The sequence below is a fragment of the Amblyraja radiata genome, chromosome 6 (genome assembly GCF_010909765.2).
Source record: "Amblyraja radiata isolate CabotCenter1 chromosome 6, sAmbRad1.1.pri, whole genome shotgun sequence".
Classification (NCBI taxonomy): Eukaryota; Metazoa; Chordata; class Chondrichthyes; order Rajiformes; family Rajidae; genus Amblyraja; species Amblyraja radiata.
The window spans coordinates 29,573,361-29,595,559 of record NC_045961.1 but is presented as its reverse complement, the minus strand read 5'-3'; the positions used below and the strand labels follow the sequence as shown (position 1 = coordinate 29,595,559).

At 44.0% G+C, this 22,199-nt stretch overlaps 1 protein-coding gene across 1 annotated transcript; it reads right to left on the bottom strand.

Moving 5' to 3' along the window:
* Positions 1 to 1,545: 1,545 nt before the first annotated feature.
* Positions 1,546 to 21,584, bottom strand: LOC116974197 (high affinity choline transporter 1-like). The gene is made up of 8 exons (XM_033022415.1): positions 21,389 to 21,584; positions 19,703 to 19,816; positions 17,202 to 17,357; positions 16,954 to 17,102; positions 12,506 to 12,649; positions 9,449 to 9,602; positions 4,561 to 4,778; positions 1,546 to 2,925 (listed from the first exon to the last, which is right to left on the bottom strand). The coding sequence occupies exons 1-8, from the start codon at positions 21,570 to 21,572 to the stop codon at positions 2,395 to 2,397; spliced, it is 1,650 nt and encodes a 549-aa protein (XP_032878306.1). The 5' UTR covers positions 21,573 to 21,584; the 3' UTR covers positions 1,546 to 2,394.
* Between the last annotated feature and the right edge of the window lie 615 nt (positions 21,585 to 22,199).

Here is a 22,199-nt window from a genome sequence, read left to right as displayed (position 1 = left end):
CCCCGCTCCACTCTTCTCCCCCTTATCCACTACCCCCTCCCTTCACATCTCCTCCTCTCCCTATCTTCTCCCTTTCTCCACCCCCCCCCCTCACTTTCCCCGACGCCCCCCCATTTGTGGACCCAGCCTACGACCAGCGATCCCCCGCACACTATCCCACTATAGCGACAATTTATACAAACCTGTGCGTCTTTGGAGTGCGGGAGGAAACCCAAACCCTAACCCTAACCCTAGCCCTAACCCTAACTCTAACCTTAACCGTAACCCTAACTCTAGGTTGATAGGCTTGTTATAAGTATAAATTGTCCCTAGCGTGTGTGGGATAATATGCGGGGGATCGCTGGTCAGTGCGGACTTGGTGGGCCGAAGGGCACTGTATCTCTGAACTAAATGTGACACAGGGGCCCCAGGGGTTGAACTCGAACCTGCAATGTCCTGCCTGCTCCTCATGGAAACTGTTGTCCCAGAGGCAGATCTCTCTTCCAATGGTCTCTCCAAACCTCCAGAGGCAGCGGGCTTTTCAACTGGGTACAGGCAATGTTGTCAATGTACCAGTGCCACCCACCTGCTCCGGCCACTGTCTAAATACCCACCACCCATTATGAAGCAGGGTGAGGGGGCAAAGGGTGGGGGGTGTTGTTCCCAAAGTCTGCATTTAACCCATAGTCAATGTTACTAAAACAGATGATGCGGCCTTTGTGCAGTACTATTAGTGGGATCTAGCTGTCACAGGCTGGGTTCACAAATGGGGGGCGTCGGGGAAAGTTGGGGGGGGGGGGGGGTGTTGGAGGGAGGGAGAGGGGGAGAAGGGGATGTGAGGGGAGGGGGTAATGGATAAAGGGGAGAATAGTGGAGCGGGGAGAAGGGAGGAGAGGGGGACGCCCCCCATTTGTGGACCCAGCCTGTGACAGCTAGATCCCACTAACAACTCATGGCCAACAGTTTAGTTCCCATGAGGAGCAGGCAGAAGCTAGGGTTAGGGCTAGGGTTACGGTTTGGGTTTCCTCCCGCACGCCAAAGGCGCACAGGTTTGTATAAATTGTCCGTAGCGGGTGTGGGATAGTGTGCGGGAGATCGCTGGTCGCAGGCTGGGTCCACATGTGGTGGGGCGTCGGGGAAAGTGAGGGGGGGGGGGGGGGGTGGAGAATGGGAGAAGGGAGGGAGAGGGGAGCAGGCGATGTGAGGGGAAGGGGGGCAGTGGATAAGGGGGAGAAGAGTGCAGTGGGTAAAAGGGAGGAAGAGGGGGGAAGGGAAGAAGGGGGGTAGAGGGGAGGGGAGAAGGTAGGGGGGAGTGGAGAAAGAGGTATAGGGGTGGGAGGGGGGTTAGGGGAGGGGGGAGTTCAGTCTACACTCACTGAATCCATCCCTGTGAAAAGAGATAGTGATCGGTTCTGGAAGCGGACCAATACATTTATAAATAAAACTGAACGACTCAGACATCTTTTCATTTCCACAATTGATTTTATTGTATTAATTTTAATATATAAATGTTTAAAATCCATGCATTGAAGGAAGAATATTTTACAGCCCATCTGTGGTCCCTAACCAGGCATCACCCACAGGACAGCTGTGACAGGGTGCACGACATGATGAGACACCCAAATGTCGCCCCAGGATTTTGAACATTCCAAAACCCTGGGGCAACAGGGAAGCACCGCGCATTACCGCGCGTCACTGCATGCGTCACGTGCGCGTCACAACGCGGCAACCTAATTTTAGTCTGTCGCGTAAATGACGCGCAAATGGCGCTCAAGTGGGACAGGCCCTTTAGTCCAGCTCTTTGGTTATAGTGTGAAATGGGTGTGAAATGGGTGACTATGAGTCACCCTCCCAACTTTGATTTCCAGTGGAATCAGAATCTCTCCCACGCAGACCCTCCAACTCCTCTGGCAATGTGTTTTCACGGTGATAGATTTCACTCAGCCTTACTGCAAGACAATGCATTGGAGAATGTGCAGGTAATCTCCTCTCAGTATATTTTAGAATACATTTCCTGACTGTTTACTCTGATGCTGGAAATGTCTGTGGTGCACGATGTGTATGAACGGGGGTAGCTCCACCCACATTTCTGATATGAAAATAGAGTGTCCAGCATTTTGACGGCAGTTGATGGTTTATGGTGAAAGAGCTTGTCAGTCACTCTGTAATCAGGGTAAGAAGCATCAGATCTTGATCAATTTTGCTCGCTGTTATTATATATGTGTAAAAAGTAAATGGGCTGAATTTCCTGAGGCTTCTTGTGCTTTTATAGTGTGGAAGAGCATTTGTATTTTGACAGGCATTAGGGATTCCCATCACACAATTGATGCTCTTAAGGTTGTACTACTGGAATGAAATGAAACACAACACCACCACCCTGTTGCAAGCTATTAAAGACCAGAGCAGTAATTGTTATTATATTTTATTCTTGCCGGGCTCAAGTTTATGATTTCTCCATTCGTTTAAAATAATTTGCTCCTCTGCTGCCCCAGGCAACTCTTTTGCATTTTCAATGATTTTGAAAACGTCAAATCTTACCGGCAGGAGCTTTCGCGTAAATACAAATGATGCCAAATGCGAGAACATCACTGTGGAAAGTAAGGACACCAGCATTGTGAAGGTTTTAAACGGAAAAAGTTGTTGAAAGGCACCGTTGTCAAAGGAAATGCCCGGATATCGAATTATTGGTGGGATTTGAAGGAAAGGTTCACCAGCTAATATTCTCAAGGTTAATCCAATGAAATAGCCTGCAGCCGATCCATAGGTGTTGATATTTGGGATGAAGAGGACACAGACAAGCTGTGGAAACAGGATGGCGTACACTAATTCTGAACTCAGGAACCACAGGCCATAAATTGAGTTTGTTAGAATTGCCAGTGTGCTGGCTAAAGCTCCAAACAGAACCACTGCGATCCTCATAACCCATATCACTTCCTTCTCGGCAGCCTGCAGATAAAATAAACGTAACTGATTAATAAAGCAGACCAATATTTGCTATTCTTAAGCTTAAAATAATGAGTTATGTAACTTATTCCACACCTCATGGTTCAAATTACCATCTGGCAAATTCACACCCATCAACCACTGGAACAAGATGGCCAAGCTCCGAAATGTTTCCTTGTTGGGAACTTATCCCGCAGAGGCCAGCATTTTCTACAGTCATTCAGGTAGCTCAACTGCTGCCTTACAGAGCCTACACCTCCATAGATCCAGGTTCGATCCCGATTATGTGTGCTATCTGTACGGAGTTTGGTGATCGCGCGGGTTTTCTCCGAGATCTTCGGTTTCCTCTCACACTCCAAAGACGTACAGATTTGTAGGTTATTTGGCATGGTGAAAATGTAAAATTGTCCCTAGTGTGTGTAGGCTGGTATGAATGTGTGGGGATCGCTGGTCGGCGCAGACTCGGTGGGCTGGAGCGTCTGTTTCCGCACTGTATCTCTAAACTAAAGAGCATCGCAGTGGTAGAAATCCTCTTGGGAAATGGAGATGGGGGAGAAAATTATAGTTTGGTTGTTGGTCAGGCGAGGGGTGGAGTGTCAGTGAGTCAGGCATAGGCCGTTGGTAGTAGGCAACCCTGCATATTGTGCATTGGGTAAGTATCATTGACAGCTATTGCCCTCACACATATTTAACACTAGTGAACGACACAGTGTACACATTGTACACATATATTGAGGCAGGATAATATAATGATGAATATGATATAACTCTTCATCAATATTTTTTTCGTTTTTCATGAAGGTAGAGATATGCTTAAAGAAAATCCTTTACATAATCTGTTCTGGTTTAAATAGTTATCAAATGTTATAGACACAAGGCACTTACACCCGTGGTGAATCTGTGGAATTATTGACATAGACCGCTGTGGAGGCCAGGTCTTTGTGTATTTTTAAAGCAGAGATTGGCAGGTACTTGATTAATAAGGATGTCAAAGGTTACGGAGAGAAGGCAGGAGAATAGGACTGAGAAGAAAAGATATATCAACCATGATTGAATGGTGTAGGAGACTATGAGTCTCCTCCACCATTCAATCATAGATTCATAGAGTCATACAGCGTGGAAACAGGTCCTTTGGCTCAACTTGTCCACACTGACTAATATGTCCCATCTACACTAGTTCCACCTGCCTGTGTTTGTCCCATAATCCCTCGATAGGCTGAACAGCCTAATTCTGCTCCTATGACTTATGAATTTATGAACTCATGAACATCCTACAAAAAAAATATCTGAAACTACGAAGGCAGCAAACAACATGGCGATAAACAAATGAAGCGGACAAAGCTAACCTTTTGTTTTGCACTGTGTGATATTCTACTTCTTAATAAAACGCCATGCTTCATTGTAAAGCATAATTCACAATGGAGTTGGCATGTTTAATGTGGAGCTGCACTTACAGGGAAATTGTGGCTCTGTAGAAACTGACATTCTGATCATTATGTTGCTGAACTATTTCACAGATAAACTGATACCAATACCAAAACAAACACTGTGATGATTGATGTGCCCTGAGGGGGTGACGCCACAATAAGATATGTTATTGTCTATTCATTTCTTTGAACAATTCAAACAGATGCTCACCTTTTTCCTGATAATGGTCTTGTAGATATTGCGCGCAAACATTGAACTTGCCGATAAAAGTGATGAATCTGCAGATGACATAACTGCAGCTGAAATCGCACCAATTCCCAGCATAGCAACATAAACAGGACAAAGGTACTGGAGGACAATGGGCAATATCATGCTAGATTCATTTCTCTCATTTGGAGTGGGCAAACCGTAGCTTGTTTTATTCCAATCTGGAAGAAATACAATATTTTACATTTTAGAATTGTTTTGATTAATATCCTTTCATTAGGAGGTCATAATTCCCGAAAGTATGAAAATACTTTAAGTTGTAAAGAGTAGAAAATATATTCTCAGAAGAATTTCCCACGGTGAACTTCTTAATATTTGAACGCTGCTATTCATGAGCAAGGCTTGAACAACTCCCCTCAGCAACAGGGTATGTCTATTTAGTCTGAAGATAGATCCCGAACTAAAATGCCACGTCCATTCACTCCGCAGATGCTGCCTGACTGACTGACTGAGTTCCTCCAGCACTTCGTGTTTAGATCAAGTTTCTATCACCTCCATTTTTCTGGGTCTCAACAGGGTATGTCCTGCACCTCTGTTGCATACTGATAGAATTACAAATAACCTAACTCCCTTATATTTTGGACTGAATAATAAATTATTGATCATATAGCTAGTCTTGTGAGTGAAGTTTTGAGAATGATGCTTATAACACATTCACATTTTTAAAGCTCTGGCGGCAATGATGAGCACATTTTGTACCAGGTTTTGGCTCCGATTTAGAGCACAGAAACAAGCCATCCGGCCCAACTCGCCCACGCCAACCAAGATGTCCCAACTATTAGACCAGTGATTTCCACACTCAATGCTTTGTGAACAATATTATATGTGTTGTCCATTCTATAATACCGATGGAGTGTATGCCAGGGAAGAGTTAAAAGCATTTTTCTTTTTTTTTAGGTTTGGCCCATAATTCAAATTTTACTTCCGTTTATTATTGTTCAATCCAATTTTCCATCACTCATTTTCAACAATAGCATCTCTCTTACAAAGAAATGTATTCACAGGCTGCAGGTGCACAAAACACAGCCCCCTTCTCCTGCCTTCTGCTGTCTTCAGTTCATCATTAGAGACATGCTGGAGCTTACCACATGAAATCTGACAGTGTTAACTCATTATCAGTGCTCCATTGAGGTTGGAGCAGCTGTATTATAACTGCAATGTCAGCAACATGTATTTTTGATGGGGGTCCCTGGGTGGCAAGTTTGATTAAGATCATAAGGTCATAAGGAATAGGAATAGAATTAGAGCATTTGGCCCGTCAAGTCTACTCCGCCATTCAATCATGGTTGATCTATCTCTCTCTCTTAACCCAATTCTCCTGCCTTCTCCCCATAACATCTGACACCTGTACTAATCAAGAATTATCTCTCAGCCTTAAAAATATCTGGCCTCCACAGCCTTTTGAGGCAAATAATTCCACAGATTCATCACCCTCTGACTAAAGACATTTCTCCTCATCTCCTTCCTAGAAGAACGTCCTTTAATTGTGAAGCTATGACCTCTAGTCCTAGACTCTCCCACTAGTGGAAACATTCCAGCCCGGAATTTGGTAAGTTGGGAAGTGTTGGCAAATTGCAGAAAACTATAAATCCTGGGCTTTGAATTATCTACTAACAATACAATTGGAGCAACATTAGCTATTAACAACTTAAGAATGCCCAAATGACCCTATTCCGCCCACTTTATTAAACAAGATTAAATAAGAACATGAGGGGCAACTTTTTCACAGAAGAGTGTGATGGGTGTATGGAACAAGCTGCCAGAAGAGGTAGTTGAGGCCGGCATGATAATTACATTTAAAAGATATTTGGACAGGTACATGGACAGGAAAGGTTTAGAGGGATAGGGGCCAAAACAAGCGAACGATGTTACAAGCATAGATGGGGCAGCTTGGTCGTCATGGACAAGTTGGGCCAAAGGGCCTGTTTCCGTGCTGTATGACTCCATGACTATTATTAGGCTTCTGAACGGGCCTTCTATAAACTAATATACTGTCCAATTCATCTCTACTCCACAGCAGATATTGGATATAGTCTGTGAAACTGGTATGGTACAATGCTGAGAACTATATTCTGCACTCTATATCTTCCCCTTTGCTCTAGCTATTCTACTTGAGTTTCACTTGATTGTAGTTATGTATAGTATTATCTGACCTGATTAAATACAATGCAAAATGAAGCTTTTCGCTCTACCTCGGCACACATGACAATGATAAACTTATATCCTCTTCATACAATGAGGTAACATTTGATTGCGGAAACGTTGACATCAACCTTGCAATATCACTGTGCATTCATTCTCAAATCATTGGCACACTTGCTGCATTTTTAAAACATAACAATATTTTTAACAGACATAATTCAGTGTGATGCAATCAATTTTGAACACCTTACATTTGAGCAACTATAAATAATATCAAGAAAATTACTTACCATAAATTGGATGCCGACTTTCTTATAACCAACAAATGGCAGCTACCACTTTGGCCACAGTTTTATCTGTGAGGGTTTCCACAGAACAACAGACACAATTGAATATCCATTTACCACCATCAACCAGGTTTGCAAAACTTTGTCATTCCTCCTTTTCTATTGACTGGCCTCGCTCTTCCAGCCTACCACCTACTGCTTCTTGAATTAATGTCTGGCAGAATAATTTCATGGCAAGACCTTCTTCCCATTCGAAATCTTTATAGGTGCCATATAATGGCTCACTTCAAGAACGTTAATGGATATTTAAGATCAGTACAGTATAAGAAATTGAGCTGCTCAATGAAGTCTTAAAAACACTTAATCTCCTCTTGATTCAACTGAATACTTTGACAGCAGTTGCAAATGGCCATCATTTCACTTGAATAAGACATACTGGTAATGGTCTCATGGTCTCAATGCAGCCCATTTGATATGCCAGACTGTTTAACATTGTAGTTTTATAACCGCATTCCAATCGTAGTTCATCCTCAAAGACACAACACTGGAGCAGTGCAGCAATGTGTTTCAAACTGATGTATCTATTTGCTTCTTCAAACAAGAATCATTTTTCAATTATAGCCAGTTACCTAACAGAAAGACATGAGAATAGCATGACCTTCTGTTTCTTGACATCGGTCAATGTAATTGTTCGTTTGAAAAAGTCTTCATCTATTCAAAAAGCTTTCAACTCACTGGCCCTTGACCCTGCTATGACATTCCCCTCATCACAGCATCATCGCTCTGTACTGTTATAAGATTTCTAACATCTATTGCACTTCTCTATTGTAAGTCTTTGAATCATCCATTATTAGAGCTAACATAACAACATCATGCTGTAAGGGAAACTGCTGAAATCCCAGATCTGCTTTCAAGAAGGATGATCCCACGCTGTACAGGAGAGCCAAGTATGATCTCCATGAGGCTCAGAGATGCCAAGACAGGATTCCAAAACAAGCTGGGGCTTAATTCAAAGAAGAGTGTGAATATGATCACAGGCTACAAGCCAGAATCAGGTGCGAGCTCTGGCAATGACATCTCTACTCGATTAATTTAATGTCTTTTATGACTTTAATGACATCTGTACTCGATTAATTTAATGTCTTTTTTAAACAGGCAAACACATTTCCACCCAGGCATGTACCTCCCATCTCCTGTTGGCTCTGTCCCATGCATCTCAGAAGCAAAAATCAGATCTGCTTTCACAAAGGTAAACTCTCGCAAAGTGGTGAGCTGGATGGAGTCCCTGGAAGGTTTCAGAAATTGTACCCCAATCAACTAGCCGCAGTCTTTGCCGACATCTTCAACCTCTCACTTCAACAGTCTCAAAGAAACCTCCATCATTCCAGTCCGCAAGAAAAGTAATGCAACCTGTCTCAATGTGTTGCCCAGTAGCTATAACATCGGCCATAATGAAGTGCTTTGAAGGATTGGTGATGGACCACATCTCCATCAGTCTCCCAGACAATCTAGATCCCTTGCAATTTAAATACAGACAAATTAGGTCCATGGAGAGTGCCATCTCCTTTGCACTACATTCAGCTCTAGATCACTTTGATAATGAGAACACTTTTGTCAGCAGGCTACTCACTGACCACAGCTCTGCCTTCAATACCATAATACCAAATAAGTTTATGTGGGAGTAACTCAGTGGGTCAGGCAGCAACTTTGGAGAAAAGGAATAGGTGACATTTCGTGTCTGAAGAAGGGTCTTGACCTGAAACGTCACCCAATGCTTTTCTCCAGAGATGCTGCCAGACCCGTTGATTTACTCCCACATTTTGTGTCTATTCTCAGGTAAGCAGGCTTTTCCATTTTTCTTTGAAAGTCATATTCACCACTGAAAATTGGAAAGAGACTCATTCATTAACCAATTTTCTTTATTTAGGCATTATGAGGATTTGAAAGAAACATTCTGCAAAGAATGTAATTATCCTTGCTGCCAAAAACATCTTGCGTTGTTGATGAAAATGCTTCCAGCTCACTAGTATTAGTGATCCTGTGTATTCTGATGCATTCAGTTCATAGGGGTCCAGAGGCCTTGCTGCATTAAAACATCAGCCATGATCATATTGAAAGGCGGTGCAGGCTCGAAGGGCCGAATGGCCTACTCATGCACCTATTTTCTATGTTTCTATGTTTCTATCCTCTGAGTGGCATATAATCTTAAGTGTTTAGCCTTTGCATTATTTAAAACTGTTCCAATTACTGTTTAGTATCTACAAGGCCACACATAGAAAAGATACAATATCAAACAAGTGGTTGCTAGTTTGTGTCAAGGACCATGTTTAAGTATTATTATAAATGCCTCTTGTACATAATCTTAACAGTATATTGTATCGGTCAGTGTATCACTACTTAACCTGTAGATACAGCAACTGCTCCAATAATGATGGAAGGGAAGGACAATGTGAAGCAGAGCACCCCAGCTACATAAGATGTCTTCCTTGCTTGGGAAATTGAAGCTGCTGCAAGGACGCGCTGAAAATACACTTGCCAAGGAATCCCTCCCAAACTCTGCAAGGAGTAAATGGGAAGCCAACAATTAAGATCAAAAACTAATTTATACAGTCAATTATTTAACAATGATAATTTTAATCATGAAATAATTCTAATTGAATGGTTTCATCACAATATTGCTGTTCAAGCCAGACTCTAGGTATATTGAATTCCTTTGGACCTTCTGTGCTGGCACCTACGATTCAGACAGCTCCACGTTCGATGGCACATTTGGGCTGCTGAATGGAGGGTGCACTCTGGTCATACTGGAGCACAGAAAGGGCAGGGTCACCAGTCAAATTTGGGACTGAAAGACAGTTTACATTAGGTTAGAGCAGGGAAATAGACCCTTCCGCCCCCCGAGTCTGTGCCAACCAATGATCACCCGTATCCTATACACGAGGGACAATTTACAGAAGCTAACTAACCTACAAACCTCTAGGTCTTTGGAATGTGGGAGGAAACCGGCGCACCCGGACAAAGCACATGCGGTCACAGGGAGAACGTTCAAATTCTGTACAGACAGCATTCGTAGTCAGGATCGAACCTGAGTCTCTGACACTGTAAAGCAACAGTGGTATCTGGAATGCTCTGCCTGAGGGAGTGGTGACAGCATTTAAGAAGTGCATTGCCCATCACCTGAATTGACTAGGGGCCAAGTGCTGGAGGATGGGATTAATATGGATGGGTGCTCACTGTTGATGGTGGATGTGCTGTGCTGATTCACCTGTTTCCATGACTATGAACCTATGAGGAGCAAATTGAATAGTAATTCGAAATTGAGAAAGTGGGGAAGAAGTAGTGTTGAGAATCATTTTCTGACTGCTCATTAACCAAGTGTTTAATTTTGTAAGAAACACTAAAAGTTGGCCATTTGATACCTGGGCCTGTTGCAATCTTCAATACATGGTTTCCTCATCTTTTACCTCAGTGTCACTTTCCAGCACTAAGATCATATCTTTAATTTCTTCAAAATCTAGAAATTAATTGACTCAGTGTTAAATTGACTCAGTGACCGATTCAGAATCTCAAATATTCACTAGCCTCTGGGGGAGGTAATAGTGGCCAATTCCACATGCTATCGTTGCACTTTCAGTGCTTGCAATACTGATGGTCAAAGACTGCTGGTTTTACAGTAGAGGAGATGGCAGACAGTGGAACAGGGTGACCTTGAACAGCTCTGAATGTGGACAGGCTGCCTTCAGACTGCACCATCCTGCCTTGAATTTCAGTAGTAATTTCAAAGCAGTGCAGAGGTCCTCCTGAGAGAGGACAGTCAAATCATGCTCAATTAAGTTACCGTCACTTCAAGGCAGGTGTGGTGTCTCAGCAATCATTATAAGCATTGAAAAAGTTGCTGTAATTATCTTCCGTACTCCAGAATCCCCTGAGCCATGATGGTACAAGTCTGTGGTGGCCGGGCAGATGTCTGAGATTCCCCTGCAGTAACTAGACACCAGTGGCTTTTGCTTATTCTGCCATGAAAGCTGACATATCCATGAGCAGGTTAGTCATAAGTGATAGGAGTAGTATTAGGCCATTCGGCTCATCAAGTCTACTCTGCTGTTCAATCATGGCTGATCTATCTCTCCCTCCTAATCCCATTCTCCTGCCTTCTCCCCATAACCTCTGACACCCATACTAATCAATAATCTATCTATCTCTGCCTTAAAATTATCCACTGACTTGGCCTCCACAGCCTTCTGTGGCAAAGAATTCCACAGATTCACCACCCTCTGACTAAAGAAATGTATCCTCATCTTCCTAAAGGAACGTCCTTTAATTTCGAGCCTATGACCTCTTGTCCTAGACTTTCCCACTAGTGAAAACATCCTCTCCACATCCACTCTATCCAAGCTTGTCACTATTCTGTGTGTTTCAATGAGGACCCCCTTCATTCTTCTAAGCTCCGGCTCAGTGCTGACAAATGCTCATCCTAGGTTAACCTACTCATTCCTGGGATCATTCTTGTAAAAGGTTCTGCCTGATAATTATCCTCTACCTCCACTATGAATGCAAATGATGGAGCAAGTTGGAGCTGGACTCCCTTTGCCACCACTATGAATGCAAATGACGGGTGGCGAGTTGGAGCTGGACTCCCTTTGCTTCCTGTGCGTTTGCCCATGCACTAACCAGCATCTGCAGTTCCTTGATCTCCAGTGATGCTGCCTGAACCGCCAAGTCACTCCAGCACTTTGTGTCTTTTTTTGTTGTAAATCAGCATCTGCAGTTCCTTGTTTCTACAAGTATTTTATTGTGCAACCATATTGTGCAGTCTGCCCCGTCAATATTCTCAATTGAATAATTGGCAGCAGAACTGGGTGGCACAGCGGTGCAGTTGCTGACTTTTTAGCACGAGAGTCCTGGATTCGATCCTGACTATGGGTGCTGACTGTACAGAGTTTATATGTTATCCCTGTGAACACATGGGTTTCCTCCGGGTGCTCCAGTTTCCTCCTGCACTCCAAAGAAGTACAAAGTGTAGGCGATGCCGCCATTCGGTTAGGTGGCATTTCGACAGAGCGGCCATTCGGTAAGTTTGCTTTTAGGCGATGCAGCTTTTCGGTTCCTTGGGATTTAGGCATCCCACCCTTTCGGTTAGTTTGCATTTAGGCGTCCCATCCTTTCGGTTAGTAGGCGTTTCGTCTTCGGACTCTTTCCGTTTATTGGCGTTTCGGCCTAGTTTCCATTCCGTTCTTTGGCTTTGACTTCTTTGCTTCGACCTTTCGTCCGACGGCGCCACGTCCGGGTACCGTTAAAACAGGGTGAGCTATTTAGGTCGATGATGTGCAAAGTATTTTGACGATTTTCAGACAATCAATTTTTACAATAAATCTTGGCAAAAATATTTAGGAAGTTCAATTATGCAATAAGATAAATAATTTTAATACCAATAGTTGATATATGTGAGGAGTTCTAACCATATAAAGAAGATCATCAATCCATCGGAAGATCTGCTTCGTCTCGATTTTACCGATCCATGGGGTCTGATAAAGTTCATTTACCATGGTGTATCTGATGTCTGAAACGGCTGGGTTCATAATGGCAAAGGGCACACAGAGCCACTAATTAGGAAAAAAAACAGTGAGGTCATATAATCCTTTCCTGTTTCCATTGTCTACATTTTCAAAGAGTCATATTGAACATAGAACAGTTCAGCACAGGCACAGGCACAGGCACAGGCACAGGCACAGGCCCTTCAGCCCTCAATATCTATGCCAAACATGTAGGCTGTGGGCCGAGGAGCTTTCTCGTTCAGGTTCGTGACCCAACTCATGGAACTACCTGAATCTTTAACATATTGTGTACAAATATTATACAAATAATACCTGAAACTCGTCAAGAACAAAACCTGCGCATTTTGTTTAAATGTGACAAAAACTTCCAATTTTCCGAGTAGTAATTGTCCAATCAATGCACATTTGACATTGAGGTCGGACGCAAATTGACCAATCCCGCGTTTTGTTTTATGGTCGCTAGGCAGTGAGGTCTCTGGGATCATGGCTGCCTCCTCATGACATCAATAGCAATAACAAGGTTTCCAAGGATAAAGGTAATGCTAACCTTGCTGATCATTTTGTTTTCCAATTGATTTATCTTTATAAAGTTATCAGTATCAGTATCAGTATATCTTTATTGTCATTTTCCTGAGTACTCACATACCCAGAGGAAACAAAAAAACGTTGCTCAACCAGTGTCCATTCAGTGTGCAGTACAAATAACAACAAATAACTAGAAATAAAAAACATATATCATGAACAAATTAAATTAAACACTCTACTCTCTACTAAACATCAACAGGCGTTCCGATCGACAGCTGCTGCAGTGTGTCCAGGTTGATGGTTGGTGCGCGATACTTTGGCAGGGGGCTAAGTCCGTTTATCAGTCTTATAGCCTGCGGGAAGAAGCTGAGGAGCATCCTGCTGGTTTTGCAGCTAATGCTCCTGTACCTCTTCCCAGATGGCAGGATGGAGAATATGTGATGCGATGGGTGGTAGGGGTCTTTGATGATGGAGATGGCTCTGTTGATACATCTCTTCCTGTATATGTCCAGCAAGAAAGGAAGTGGAGCACCAATAATCCTGCTGGCGGTCTTCACAATCCTGTCAAGTTGGTGCCGTTCGTACGCCTTGCAGCTCCCGAACCAGGAAGTGATGCCGTTGGTTAATGTGCTCTCGATTGTCCCCCTATAAAAAGTTTGTAGATGTGTAGTGGGGAGACCTGCTTTACGTAGTCTTCGGAGAGGGTGTAGTCGCTGCTGGGCTCTCTTGACCAGTGCTGTGGTGTTGGTTGTGGACATCAGGTCATCTGACAGGTGGAGTCCTAGGAACTTCACGCTGCTGACCCTTTCCACATCAGCTCCATCGATGTGCAGAGGTGTATGGTGTTGTTTTCCCGCCCTCCTGAAGTCAACCACCATCTCCTTAGTTTTTCCCACGTTGAGAATGAGGTTGTGGGATTTGCACCATCCTGTGAGCAGCTCCACCTCCATCCTGTACGCCGACTCATCATTGTCACTGATGAGACCCACCACTGTTGTGTCATCAGCGAACTTGTTGATGAAGTTGTTATTGAGTCTAGCAGTACAGTCGTGTGTAAGCAGACTAAACAGCAGGGGGCTTAGGACACAGCCTTGGGGCGAGCCAGTGCTCACGGCTATGGTTTTTGATGTCCTACTGCCCACCCTGACTGTCTGCTGCCGTTGTGATAGAAAGTTCAGGACCCAGTTACATGTGCCAGCATCAACCCCCAATAGCTCCAACTTCTCCACCAGCTGCTGCGGAATAATTGTGTTAAACGCAGAGCTGAAGTCTATGAAGAGGATCCTGGCATAAGTATTTTTCCGATCAAGGTGTGACAGTACGAGGTTCAGTGTTGTTGAGACTGCGTCCTCTGTGGATCGGTTGGCTCTGTAGGCGAACTGCAGTGGGTCTAGGTCGGCAGGTAGACTCTTTTTGATGTGCTGCATAACCAGTCGCTCAAAACACTTCATTGCTATGGCTGTTAGAGCCACTGGTCGAAAGTCATTATGGCAGGCTGGGTTTGGTTTCTTCGGGACAGGGACGATGGTGGCACTCTTAAGACAGTTGGGCACTACTGCCTGGCTGAGTGAGATGTTAAAGATGTCTGTGAAGACATCTTTCAGTTGCTCGGCGCAGTCTCTTAAAACGCATCCAGGAATGTTGTCCGGCCCTGCAGCTTTGCGTGGATTGATGCTGGCAAAGGCCTTTTTAACTCCGGCTGTGGACAGCCTGAGCGACTGGTCACTGGGAGATGGCAGTAGTGCACGTGTCTGGGTGCTGTTTTTAACCTCAAACCGTGCGTAGAACTCGTTCAGTTCATCTGGTAGAGAGGGGTCGTTTTGGCATATCCGCAGCGGGGGGGGGGCTTGTAGTCAGTGATGGTATGAAATCCCTGCCACAAGCGACGTGTGTCTTTGTCATTTTCGAAGTGGCTATTAAGTTTTTACCCATACAGCCTCTTCGCCTCCCTGATCCCCCGGGATAGGTTACTCCTTGCCAGTTTGTATGCTGCGTTGTCCCCAGATTTGAATGCAGGATTCCGGATTCTCAGTAGGGAACACACTTCCCCAGTTAGCCAAGGTTTCTGATTGGCACGCCTCCTGACGGTTTTGACCACCGTTACATCATCAATGCATTTATTGATGTATCCGATGACGGATTCTGTATATTCTTGGAGGTTGATGCCACTGTCATCTGTTGCTGCCTCTCTGAAAATGGCCCACTGTGTGGTTTCGAAACAGTCTTGTAGTGTTGCTGTAGCTCCCTGTGGCCATGTTCTGACTTCTTTGACCGTTGGCCTGTCCTGTTTCACCCTGGGTCTGTATGCAGGTGTGAGCATAACCGCTAGGTGGTCAGAGTTGCCGATATGGGGGAGGGGGGCTGCTTTATATGCATCTTTAATGTTGATGTGAACTGTTAAATAAAAATGATAAATAACAAATGTACAGCTAAGGTTAGGATTAGGGTTAGGGTCAGTCGGTCGGTCGGGCATGTCGGTAGGCCGATGGATGTGTGGAGGATCGGTTGGGCTGTCGGTCCGCCAGTGGATGGTGAGACTGGTTGGAAGGCCGGTGAGTGATGCGAGGGATCAGTTGAGCTGTCGGAAGGCCAGTGGATGCTGCGAAGGGTCGGTTGGGCAGTTGGTAGGCTGGTGGATATTGTGAAGGGGTTGGTCGGGCTGTCGGTAGGCCGGTGAGTGCTGCGAGGGGTCGGTCGGGCAGTTGGTAGGCCTGTGAGTGCTGGTCTGGCAGTTGGTAGGCCGGTGAGTGCTGGTCGGGCAGTTGGTAGGCCTGTGAGTGCTGGTCGGGCAGTTGGTAGACCGGTGAGTGCTGGTCGGGCAGTTGGTAGACCGGTGAGTGCTGCGAAGGGTCGGTCGGGCAGTTGGTAGGCCTGTGAGTGCTGGTCGGGCAGTTGGTAGACCGGTGAGTGCTGCGAGGGGTCGGTCGGGCAGTTGGCAGACCGGTGAGTGCTGCGAAGGGTCGGTCGGGCAGTTGGTAGGCCTGTGAGTGCTGGTCGGGCAGTTGGTAGGCCGGTGAGTGCTGCGAAGGGTCGGTCGGGCTGTTGGCCCGCCAGTGTTGCAGCGAGCGAGCGGGCGGACTGACGGAGCCAGCACTATGGGGGTGCTGAAGGTGGCCCAGGTGGCGTGCAGGGCAGTGCTGCTCCCCACCATCATCACCATCCAGAAGGGCATGCTGGCCGAGGTGGACTCGCTGAGCGGCCACACGTATGGAGCCCACAGCCGGTCCCAAAGCGGCTCCAGCTCCAGCTGTGGGCATCTCTGGAAGGGGGCGAGTTAGGGTTGGTATAGGGTTAGGCATTTTCCTCTCAGTGGAAGATGCCTTAGCCTTCCCCCAGCCTGGCACTGCCCCAGTCCCACTATGGCCGTGACTCCCACTCTGCACACTGGCAGTCAGTGGGGTTCAGTAAACGGGGGAACCCAGAAGAACTGCCCTCACCCATTAATTAGGCTGGTTCAGGAGCCGGACCTCTGCGGCAGTCTCATTCAAAATACCCACTCACAATTATATTAATTATATTATTTTATATAATATAATTATATGTAATTACAGTCATATTCATTAAGATAACGATTCACACTGACTCGCAGGGGGGTTTATTTTAAGAGATTCTAGAGAATAAAGGGGGGAAATGAACTCAATGGTCTTGATGGGATTGCTCTGAGAGACGATATAGACTTGATGGGCCAAATGGCCTCTTTCTTTGTCATATGGGAATATGAGAAATAAGAAAATATTCAAAATAAGAAAAAATCACCAGCGCTTTAGTTCGCTTTGAGTGACAGCTAATAGACATTCTGAATCAGATAAGTGAAAGAAAATACTTACCAGACTGATAATAATAAAGACCATTTGCATCACATCTGTATATGCCACTGAATAGAGGCCACCAAGTAGTGTGTATATTGTCACCACACAAGCTGACAGGATAATGGACAAATAGGTTTCAATATTCAAAATGACAGTCATTGTAGCACCTGAAACAGATGCCATTGTCGTTAGCACATCAAAGTTACACCAATTTGTCGACATGTATTACAATTTGTTTCAATACCTGGCAACTTCTATAAACTTACCCAATGCTGCAAGAATGGCTGCTGACCAAAATATATCTCCCAGAACCGCTGGGATGAAGAGGAGGCCACCCATCACTTTCCCGAATTTTATCTGGAATGGATCCATCATCGTGACATACTGCTTGGATCGCATTGGCTCAGCAAAGAAAAGGCCACCTGGGTTAAAAATAAAAACAGAACATAGGCAGAAAGCCTGCGGTTGTAATTCTGATTATTGAGCTGGGATTTGTGCTGCTGAACGCCTCCAGTGCTAGTCTTGAAGAAGGGTCTCGACCCAAATCATCACCCATTCCTTTTCTCCAGAGATGATGCCTGACCTGCTGGTTACTCCAGCATTTTGTGTATATCCTCGGCGAGAACCAGCATCTGCAGTTCTTCCTACACCTTTTAAAACCTGATAATTTATAACTTGTTGTGGTTTCAGTAACATGCCACATTATTTTGATTGCCATATCCTTATATCCTTTTATTTTCATTCAATACCTGTTATTGATTTCAAATGATTCACCTATTTTTTGGTGCATGTTAGAAACTGCCAGGTGCTCAACCAGCAGATAGATACAAAAAGCTGGAGTAACTCAACGGGATATGCAGCATATCTCTGGAGAGAAGGAATTGGTGACATCTCGGGTCGAGACCCTTCTTCAACCAGCAAAGTTCTGCTAACAGTGATGTTTATGGGATGGTATTTATGAACTATCGAATGTGGCTCACTCTGCAATGTTTTTTCCATCTCTGTAAGATCTATATGATCTTCTCCGACTTGCTCATAACTATATAGTAGTAGTCAAAAATTTAGCAAAGCTTCATGAATGAAAACCCAGGTCATATTGGACAATAGACAATAGGTGCAGGAGTAGGCCATTCGGCCCTTCGAACCAGCACCGCCATTCAATGTGATCATGGCTGATCATCCCCAATCAGTACCCCGTTCCTGCCTTCTCCCCATATCCCCCGACTCCTCTATCTATAAGATCCCTATCTAGCTCCCTCTTGAAAGTATCCAGAGAACCGGCCTCCACCGCCCTGAGGCAGAGAATTCCGCAGATTCACAACTCTCTGTGTGAAAAAGTGTTTCCTCATCGCCGTTCTAAATGGCTTACCCCTTATTCTTAAACTGTGGCCCCGGTTCTAGACTCCCCCAACATCAGGAACATGTTTCCTGCCTCTAGCTTGTCCAAATCCTTAATAATCATATATGTTTCAATAAGATCTCCTCTCATCCTTCTAAATTCCAGAGTATACAAGACAAGTCACTCCATTCTCTCAGCATATGACTTCCGTCATCCCGGGAATTAACCTTATGAACCTACGCTGCACTCCCTCAATAGCAAGAATGTCCTTCCTCAAATTTGGAGACTAAAACTGCCACAATACTCCAGGTGTGGTCTCACCAGGGCCCTGTACAACTGCAGAAGGACTTCTTTGCTCCTATACTCAACTCCTCTTGTTATGAAGGCCAACATGCCATTCGCTTTCTTCACTGCCTGCTGTACCAGCATGCTTACTTTCATTACTGCATGTTTACTTTCATTGACTGATCCCCAGATCCTGTTCTACTTCCCCTTTTCCCACTTGACACCATTTAGATAATAATCTGCCTTCCTGTTTTTGCCACCAAAGTGGATAACCTCACATTTATCCACATTAAACTGCATCTGCCATGCATCTGCCCACTCACCCAACCTGTCCAAGTCACCCTGCATTCTCATATCATCCTCCTCACAGTTCGCACTGCCACCCAGCTTTGTGTCATCTGCAAATTTGATAATGTTATTTGAATCCCTTCATCTAAATCATTGATGTATGATGTATATTGTATATTGATCTGTGATCAAGTTAAGTTCATGTGTGTTGTATCTCTGTGCCAGTTTTTCTGAACTAACTTAAAACTTAACAATAATTTCATTCACTTCATTGTTGTTATTTGGCAGAGAATTAGCCATGTTCATGGATATATGCTTCTAGAAACATATAAAATTCTTAAGGCTAGATGCAGGAAAAATGTCGTTGGGAAGTCCAGGACCAGGTGTCAAAGTATAAGAATAAGGGGTAGGGCATTTGGGACTGAGATGACGAAAAACCTTTTCACCCAGAGAGTTGTGAGTCTGTGGAATTCTCTGCTGCAGAAGGCAGGGGCGGCCAATTCACTGGATGTTTTCAAGAGAGAGTTAGATATAGTTCTTAGGGGCTAACGGAATCAAGGGATATGGGGAGAAAGCAGGAATGGGGTACTGATTTTAGATGATCAGCCATGAACATATTGAATGGCGGTGCTGGCTCGAAGGGTGAAAAGTCCTACTCCTGCACCTATTTTCTATGTTCTATGTTCATTGATTGTGAGCAATCAAGCTGCACTAATCTTGTGTTCAAAAGGGAACTGCAGATGCTGGAATATCGAAGGTACACAAAATTGCTGGGGAAACTCAGCGGGTGCAGCAGCATCTATAGGTTTGTGTACCTGCACTAATCTTGTAATGCTTTTGTTTATTGGCACTTACCAAGGATAAGGCTGAGAGAATAAGTGAGGGGTGCATGAGCCCAACTTACTCCACGATGCGGTTGATAAGTTACCTCAGCAATCCCATTGATGAAGCCTCCTCCGACCCACGTGGCTGCAAAAGTATGACACTCAAAAGTAAGATGAATTATATTAGCCCTCAATTGTTATGTTGCAACCACACCCACATTTACTTGTTTCCCAAATTACTGCATAAAAACAGGCGGGTTAACATTGTATTCCCAACAATATAATAACATTGTATTTGGATGTTGTGTATCTAATATATTTATGTACTATTCCCATGTTCAATGAAGCTGTTAATCTATTTCAATTAATTGTAAAATTACTGGTCTAAGTCTCACCGACTGATAGCCAGGAGCTCTGAAGGGAAAAGTGGTTATCTACAGTCTGCATCCCCACACGTCTCATGCTTCTGTGCATGCATGATAATGGCTGGAAGTCTGAAATATCTGGGCAGTCAGACACTGCTGCATCTCACTGTCAGATCGATTCTTGTGATGCTTTTGTTTATTGGCACTTACCAAGAATAAGATTGAACTGATGCAAAAATTGAACTGCTTTACTAGTTTTACTTTTTACTTCATTTTACTGATTTTAATTATTTCTTAGTGCTTTGTTTTGTTTTAAATTAATTCTTACTCTTATTAGCTATTTTACTGTTTTAATTTTTTAAAATGTTTAAATTATTTGAGCAGTTTTATGAATATTCCCTACCACCTGTGACATGAAACTTAAAATACTCCTCACCACCAGCCAGCTGCTTAAGGCCATGGTTAGCAACCGAGTGATCAAGCAGGCTTTGGTGGACAGAGTGCAAATGCTCAGTGAATATGGTCCCCTTGTCTATGATTGTAAAGGTGGCCACATGGGGAGCACCAAAGGAAGGAGATGAGGTTTAGAGGTTCACATACACCTCTTCAAACCTCATCTACTTGGGGTCAAGGAAAGAGCGTTCACGTCGCGGCCATGTTTCCACCAATCTTTCCACCACCACGCACAGGAAACACAAGAAACGACAAGACAGACACCATTGTATGCAGATGCCGAGAGGTGTGTTCAGCGCTGGCTGGACAACTTCTAATCTTGTGTGTGGACTCGATAGGAAGAAGACCTCATCTACTTCATCTGGAAGGGATGTGGGGGGTTTTCTTCACTGATTTCTCCAATATTTGAAGGGGGGGGCATTACACATTTGCACGGTTTGATTGTGTAGAACTTGGCTATCTCTTGTTTTTCTCAGTGATTTTCAGATGCTCCAATCTCTGCTGCTCACATCAAGCCCAATTTGTTCCTCATCCCTGACTTTGCTGAACTGTTTTGGAATCTGGTCAATATATGTGCCAAACATAAAATGTAAGATTCTTGCTTAATCTTAAATGGGAGACAATACAGATAACAAGACAGATTGAAGTTGAACTTCCTTTCTCTTGCTGATTGAACCTGAAAAGTTAGTACTTCTGAAGATTGATGCGCGAGGAATGATTTTCTGAGGATAATTATCATAGATTTGATCTAATCCCATCATAGATTAATCATTTTGATGAATCACTCTACAAGTGTTTGGAGTTTATAATTCTCCATCCTTGACATTCTGGAGACAGAAGTTAATTTGGCAATTAAAGTCACATTTACCAACTTTATTTTTGCAGAGATCTTCATCTACCTGTCATAGTAAAAATCCCAACCAAGGTTCCAATGTTCCTGCCGCCGATCATGGCCACCTCACTTTTTGTTCCAGAACATTTTTTCTCCTCTTTCTTTGATTTTCGAGAAGCCCAAATGCCGGTTGCCAGAATCAGCAGGTAAAAAACAATAACAGCCACAAGTCCAGGGACATTAACAGCCATTTTACCGAAGAAATGTCTACAGTGGAAGACAATTTTGTTATCAGCCTTGTACACAAAACAACATCTCATCTGAGGACTGAAGAAGTCAGTCTGAAGAAGGGTCTCAAACTGTAACGTCACCCATTCCTTCTATCCCAAGATGCTGCCCATCCCGTTGAGTTTCTCCAGCATTTTGTGTCTAACATCTCATTAATTTTACATTTGCATTTTTGTGAGAAATTTACCTTGCTCTTTTTGAACACGGCTCAGATCAGATCAGATTGTGTTCCAGAATGCTACTTTTAAAAATTCTCACAAGTATAACTGGCTCTTTTGTAATGATATTTCCCTGAGATGTGTCCTAAAAAAAAATTATCTTGTTTTTATTGATGTATTAGACTTTTGACTTTAGAGATACAACGTGGAAACAGGCCCTTTGGCCCACCAAGTCCACACCAACCAGCAATTACCCCATACACTAGCATTATCCTACATACTAGGGACAATTTACAATTTGCAGAAGCCAATTAACCAACAAACCTGCCCGTCTTTGGAGTGTGGGTGGAAACCGGAGAATGCCCACGCAGTCACAGGGGGAACGTATAAACTCCGTACAGACAGCACCTGTAGTCATGATCAAACCCAGGT